Below are 6,737 nucleotides of genomic sequence, written 5' to 3'. Positions count from 1 at the left end.
GCGGCTATTAAAGGCTTAAGGGATTAGCGGATTAGCTGCTAAAAGGCTATTAGCGGTTTAGCGGCTTAGAAAAAGGAGGTGGGGAGCGAAAAAAAATCTGAAGACTCGCAAGACATTTTTGTCTTGCGAAGCAAGCCCATAGGGAAATTCGTCCTGCGAAGCGCATTGAAAAACGGAAAACCCTTTCGTCTAGCGGGTTTTCCGTCTTGCGAGGCATTCGTTTTGCGGGGTACCACTGTAAAAGGAAAACACAGAGCAGCCAAGAGAGAGGAGAGGAGTGAATTTGATGGGCAGTCTGTGGCCCGTAATTCCACGGGGACAGAGATGACTTGGACTACGGTTCCCATCAACCCCCAGCCATTGGCCATGCTCTCTAAGGCTGGTGGACATTGCAGACCAACACTTCTCCTTCTTTGGAGGTTTTAAAACAGAGTCTGGACAGCCTTCTGTCATGCTTTAGCAAATTTCTGCATTGTAGGGGGTTGACTAGAACGTGGGCAGGCAAACTAAGGCCCGGGGGCCAGATCCGGCCCAATCACCTTCTAAATCCGGCCCGCAGACGGTCCAGGAATCAGCTTGTTTTTACACGAGTAGAATGTGTGCTTTTATTTAAAATGCACCTCCGGGTTATTTGTGGGGCCTGCCTGGTGTTTTTACATGAGTAGAATGTGTGCTTTTATTTGTTTTTGAGGTTTTTTTTATTAACAATTTCAACATATCAAAATATCAAAAGGTATCATATTCATTATTTCCCCCCCTTTCCTCCCCATCAAACCCTCCCTCTCCCCTGATACTTCCCTCAGCTACTCTCTCCGATTTCTCAACACATATTCTCTGCATACTGTAAAATTGTATAAATCCTTATCTTATCTTATCTACTCTGTTTACAATCAGAATGTGTGCTTTTATTTAAAATGCATCTCTGGGTTATTTGTGGGGCATAGGAATTCGTTCATTTTTTCCTCCAAAATATAATCTGGCTCCCCACAAGGTCTGAGGGACAGTGGACTGGCCCCCTGCCGAAAAAGTTTGCTGACCCCTGGGCTAGATAACCCATGGGGTCCCTTCCAGTTCGAAATTCTATGATATCTGGCGGGTTCTGCGGGGTCTCCCCGCCCCCTCGCTTCTGAGGCCTAGACCCTCCACTGTGATCAAGATGCCAGTCGCTGGGCTAAATAGCTGCGTAGCACAACAGCCCTGCAGAGTCTCCTGTACGTCCCGTCTGCTGCTTTGAGGGAGGAGCTGGGTGCATAGAATTAACCATCTCAAGGGGAAAGTTGAAGGGGTAATGAAGTGACGGCCCCTGCCATATGTAAACGAAGCTGGGATCCACTTAAGTGGAGCTTTTCGATTACAGTCATGCCTCATGTTAGGTCCGCTTCATGTTACAGTGGTACTTCGGGTTAAGTAGCTAAGGGGGCCTCCCGCTGACGCCGCGCCACCAGAGCACAATTTCTGTTCTCATCCTGAAGCAAAGTTCTTAACCCGAGGTTCTATTTCTGGGTTAGCGGAGTCTGTAACCTGAAGCGTATGTAACCTGAAGCGTCTGTAACCCGAGGTACCACTGTACGTTCTTTCAGGTTACGTCCCCTGGCAATCCGGAAGTACTGGAAAGGGTTACTTTCGGGTTTCGCCGCTCGCGCATGCGCAGCAGCACAAAATGACGTAACGCGCATGTGCAGAAGTGGCGAATCGCTACCCGTGCGTGCGTAGACGCGTCGCTGCGGGGTGCGCTCTTTTCATGTTGCAAACAGGCCTCCGGAACGGATCCCATTCGCAACCAGAGGTACCACTGTACACTGAATTTCCACAGCCAAGAAAAATGGACCTGGTGAATGTCTGCCTGCCGCACGGCTGTTAAGAGACAAAGAAGGAAAAGACACTACAGGAGGTGTTGCGCTTGAAGAAAATAACCACTTTTGAATTACAAACATAAGCCACAGCCTTGTATTTGCTACTCACCTGGTCGCCTGTGGAGAGTTGGAAGAGTCTCTAGGCGACCAGCAGGCAAGTGTGCCCCCCAAGTCTTAATTTGGATGCAGGTGGTGCTGTGGGTTAAATCACAGAGCCTAGGACTTGCCGATCAGAAGGTTGGCGGTTCGAATCCCTGCGGCGGGGTGAGCTCCCGTTGCTCGGTCCCTGCTCCTGCCAACCTTGCAGTTCGAAAGCACGTCAAAGTGCAAGTAGATAAATAGGTACCGCTCCGGTGGGAAGGTAAACGGCATTTCCGTGCTCTGCTCTGGTTCGCCAGAAGCGGCTTAGTCATGCTGGCCACATGACCCGGAAGCTGTACGCCAGCTCCCTCGGCCAATAAAGCGAGATAAGCGCCGCAACCCCAGAGTCGTCCGCTACTGGACCTAATGGTCAGGGGTCTCTTTACCTTTTATCACAGACACTTGTAGGCAAGTGGGCCAGCGTAAGACTTGAAGGCTTATCTGTAAGGCTGATAAGACGAACCTCAATGAAGTTGGAATTTTTTTCTCTGGTTTTTTTGTTTTAAATAAGGAAAAATCACACAATTTTCATGAAGGCTAGAAAGAAAAATCATTTATTTTTATTTTTATTTTATTTTTTTAAAAACAGTTCACTGAAGTGAGCCCTTGTTTGTAAAGATTAGGGTGTTCCCCCACCCCGGGAACCCATAACCACAAGACACGTCTGAATTTCCCCCAACCTGAAAGAAAAGATTCCAAAAGAAATTCCAGCGTTAAATGTACAGTACATTTGCATATGCAGATCAGCATCTGATAAACACACCCCTCATTTTGCTAGTCAGGGGGAAGAAAGAAAACATAATTTTTTGCGGGGGTGGGGGTGGGGGTAGAGGAGGGAACCAAGAAGACCCAAAAGACAAACCCAATGTATTCCAGTTAAGACAGCTGCAGTTTTGATTACAAAAAGTACCTTGTTCTTCCGTTCAGGAACTGAGAAGCCCTTATTGACATCGCAGAAACCCTCCCAGATATATTCACGCACATCGTTCCCTCCCACCCGCAAGAAATAGAGCACCTCCGTGCCTCCGTTGTGCGTGAGCTGGGAATTATTTTAATGTGACTACAACAGGCAAAAAACCCCCCACAAAACACAAAAACTAGGTAGGCAGTGAGAGAACAAGGGGGTGGGAAATTAAGTGCCTTCTTATATCACACAGAACTTTCTAAGTCAGGATAACAGAAGTGCATTAATACCACGTATCCTAGTGGCTAAGATCTCAGATCTTCGCCAGCAAATTAAGGCCCGGTCCACCCGAATTAACCACTGCCTTCCAGCTTAAATTTGCAGCCATCTGTGCCCTAGAATCCGCAGAGAACTGGCTGACACATTCACCCTACCCAGGTGTCGCGGCTTGAAAAGCTTTGTTTAAGGTGGGTTATTTTTCATAATAAGGTTGGGGGGGGGCAAACAATGATGTCTTTCCACCTATTTCTTTGCAAGGTAAAGCACACAGCCTCCTCCCCCTCAAAAAAAACGTGGGGGAAACAATCGAAAGCAACATTTTACTTGCAAGAAATGAAAGGGAGGTAGAAGATATCTGGGAGAGAGAAAGAGACCAGAGGTTTTATTCCCGCCCCCCGCCCCCCAAGCCTGAATTCCCATCACACAAATTCCCGATGACGTCCGCGGTCACACACACGTTTCGTGCCAGCGGAATTGGATTATCTCGGAACGCCTAACCAGATGGCGGTCACCTGACTTTTAAATTCTGTCTCGTTCCGACGCGATCGCCCGGGAATCTGACTGGCGGATCCCACCCCCCCCCCAAAAAGCAAAGCAGATCCGTTGGAATGTCAGCAAGATTGGGGGCGGGAAGAGAAGTGTATGGTGCGATCGGGTGACGAGTGATTTTGGAAGCAAGGGGGGGGGGGGACATACAGCGCAGGAATGTTAAAGAGTTAAAACCTCCCACCCCGCGAAATACTTTCAAAGCGTACTTTTCAAGCGCCGTTTCTAACCGTGGTTAAATGCAGCTTATTTGGGGGAGAAAAGAAAGATTGCCATCTGGAGCGGAAGGGGGAACACACCTGGTCACCCCCTCCCTCCAAAAAAATAATAATCCCCACTATTCAGGGATCTGAGCAAAAATCAAGGGTTTTAACAGGCACAAAAAACAGCGTCAAAACTTCTGTAGGGTAGGGGCAGAGAGGTGCATTTGCACAAAATATTGCCACCATGAAATTCAGGCACAGAGTTCTGCATCCAAGTCCCACACCAGTCTTTTGGTCCTGGGTGCAAGGGGTTTTTTTTGGAGGGGGGGAAGAGGCACACATCCCGTCGCCGCCGCAGGTTCAATTCGGGAGGGGGCCAAGCAGGCGAGATGTGGTTGCCGCTCTAAGGCTGGCAAGGAGGGGCGAAGAGTTTGCTGCAGATGTGCGTTAAGAGCTCGCTGAGCTGTGCAGAACCGCTCCCTCCCCCTATTGAAAGGGGGGGGGGTTGAAAGGAGAACGAACACTCCTTGTGGGAGTTATGAGTCACGCTTGCTCAAAAAAGATCACGCCCAAGCAGAGCAGGCTGCGGTGTGGGAACATGGCGCAAAGGACAGCGGGCATGACTTCTCTGTGGGGACAGCAGGCACACGAGGCACGATAGGTCCCAGGGAGGGGTGGGTGTGCGGAAGAACCCTACCCGGATCGCTTGGTACCTTCCGTACAATTCCACCACCACGAGCTGGTGTTTTCCAGAAAACGAGCCGTTTCCTTTCTCCCCAAAGCACAGAGGAACAGGCTCCCGATCCGTGCAATAAGCAAAGATAAAAATCTACCTTAAGATGCAGTTAGGGACCCCTGTGCGCATCGAAACAAGGGGTACCAGAAAAATCAAGGCCTGAGCCATGTGGCCATGCAACGGCTGCCTCTTTTTCATGGGGGACGAGAGAAGAAAGCTTTCTTCCCGCTGCAGCGCCAAAAAACCATTCACACCGAGAATCTGCCCCTGTGACATACACACACACGGTCCTCACCTGTTAGTTCAGGGGGTGAAAGGAAATCGGGAAAAACTAACCGGATCTTGTGTCAAAGAGAGGGGAGGTTTCTCACCCAGGAAGGCATTCAAGCAAGAAGTTTGCAAAGTTAAACTGAGATCTCCCCCCATTGTGATCCTGGGCAGGAAGGGGGAAATGCCCGACTACCTGAGTAGACCCATTTTGCTGGGTGGGTGGGGTGGTGACAGCGGACGAATCCATTTCAAGTTCAAAAGCTAGCAATTTGGAAGGGCGGGGCCATTTGCGAGTCCTCCCTGCCCAGGATGAATCAAGGGATGACAAAGAGAGATTCCGCCCCAAATTGGTCACTGCTTCTTAAGAATCGGCCTCAAATGCAAAGGGGGGTGGGAAATAAAGGGAAATGCGATCTCGAGTTACAGCAGAAGTGTGAAATCAGGGCAAAGTGATTCATGGTCCCTGAAAAGAAGCCTCTTCTTTGTTCTGTGCCTCGGATCCTGCGCTTAGTTTAAGCTGCAACGGACCCAAAATTCCACCAACTTTGTCGGTAAGATTAGGAAGCGAGGAGAATCCGCACACACCTGGAAAACAACCGGTGGAGCACGTTTCTCACATCGAACACACACACACACAAACACACGCCGGTAATGAACACGGAGTTCCCAACAGCTGGAAGACGGTCTCAACCACCGCTGAAGCTGAGTTAAATCAGCCTTGCGTACCTGGCACCCCCCAAATGCAGGGGATGCTTGGAGTGGTGGTCCAAAAGACAGGGAGGGCACCAGGTTGTCAAATACTGGGCCCAATGGTCCTTTCTCTAGGATGGGAAACTTGGCAAGGCAGGTCTTTAGCCAAGGCTGTGGCCCAGAGATGGGAAAAGAGAGAAGGGGGTGCCGTAGGCGATTCCCTGTTTGGGTAAACAAGTTTTGCAGAAGGATGGCATCGGAACAGGGCAGAGGAGCAAAACAGACCCAGATCAATTCAGTCCGGGTAGAAATCAGGCCAGGTTGGAAGCCAGGAACTCCCCAACCCAAAGTCAAGTGGAAAGCCCAGGAAGCTGTCCAGATCTGTAACCCCCCCCCCCAAAAAAAATCCACCTGTCCCTTGCTGAAAAAGTGGAGGGAAGCTCCAGCTGCCTCCGTCAGGAAGATCTAGGCTCCGGCGAGAGGGAGCCAGCCTCAGCTCTGATTAATGGTTCCTTCAATTCCACCCACCTTGCGGTGGGGGAACTGGTTCGGCCGGCGTTGGCCTCGCACATCCTTGCCTACACCAAGCAGGCAACCCCGGCAGGTTGAGCAGGTCAAGAGAGAGAGGGGAGAGGCAGGGAAAGAGAGACGGGTGTTCCCAGCAAAGTAAGGACAGGGTGCAGCCTGCAGCAAGCGAGGCATTCCGGAATGTGAACCTCCATCGGCTGCAGAGGATGGCACCAGGACTTGAACACGCCTCGTCTCGGGGTGGGGGAGTGTCTCTCTCCCGTGCCCACCTACCCACCCTGCAAAAATGAGCCAAGGGGAGTCTGTCCACTTGCGGCCCTTGAACCCAAGGCTTGCGGAAGGCAGGAACGCTAAGCAACGAGACCAGAATCCATCCTTCGCTCTCAACAAGGTGCCCACCTACCCAAACATACTGCCATTATGGCATGGGCAACCTCGCCAAGCTCTGCCCACAAGGCAGCTCAGCTTTCAGGCTGAGGACACCACAGGGTGGAGAACCACAGGAGTTGGGGGGCAGAGAGAGAAAGAATGAAGGGGTGCAAACCTAGGGGACATAGCTTTCGTATATAGGGTTGGGGCTAAAAGTC

The 6,737-nt window shown here is 50.6% G+C and overlaps 1 protein-coding gene across 1 annotated transcript in view; it reads right to left on the bottom strand.

Annotated features, from left to right (window-relative positions):
* Window positions 1-2,519: 2,519 nt before the first annotated feature.
* LOC310684663 (ADP-ribosylation factor 6-like) overlaps window positions 2,520-6,737 on the bottom strand; it is a 14,969-nt gene continuing 10,751 nt past the window's right edge. The window contains exon 2 of the mRNA XM_083456113.1: window positions 2,520-6,737. This exon is cut by the window's right edge and continues 691 nt beyond it. Within this exon, the coding sequence (XP_083312239.1) occupies window positions 6,695-6,737 (43 nt within the window). The 3' untranslated portion in view covers window positions 2,520-6,694.

Source organism: Podarcis tiliguerta, assembly GCF_965153285.1.
Source record: "Podarcis tiliguerta genome assembly, chromosome: 8".
In the NCBI taxonomy this organism is placed as follows: domain Eukaryota; kingdom Metazoa; phylum Chordata; class Lepidosauria; order Squamata; family Lacertidae; genus Podarcis; species Podarcis tiliguerta.
This window is presented reverse-complemented; position numbering and strand designations above follow the sequence as displayed.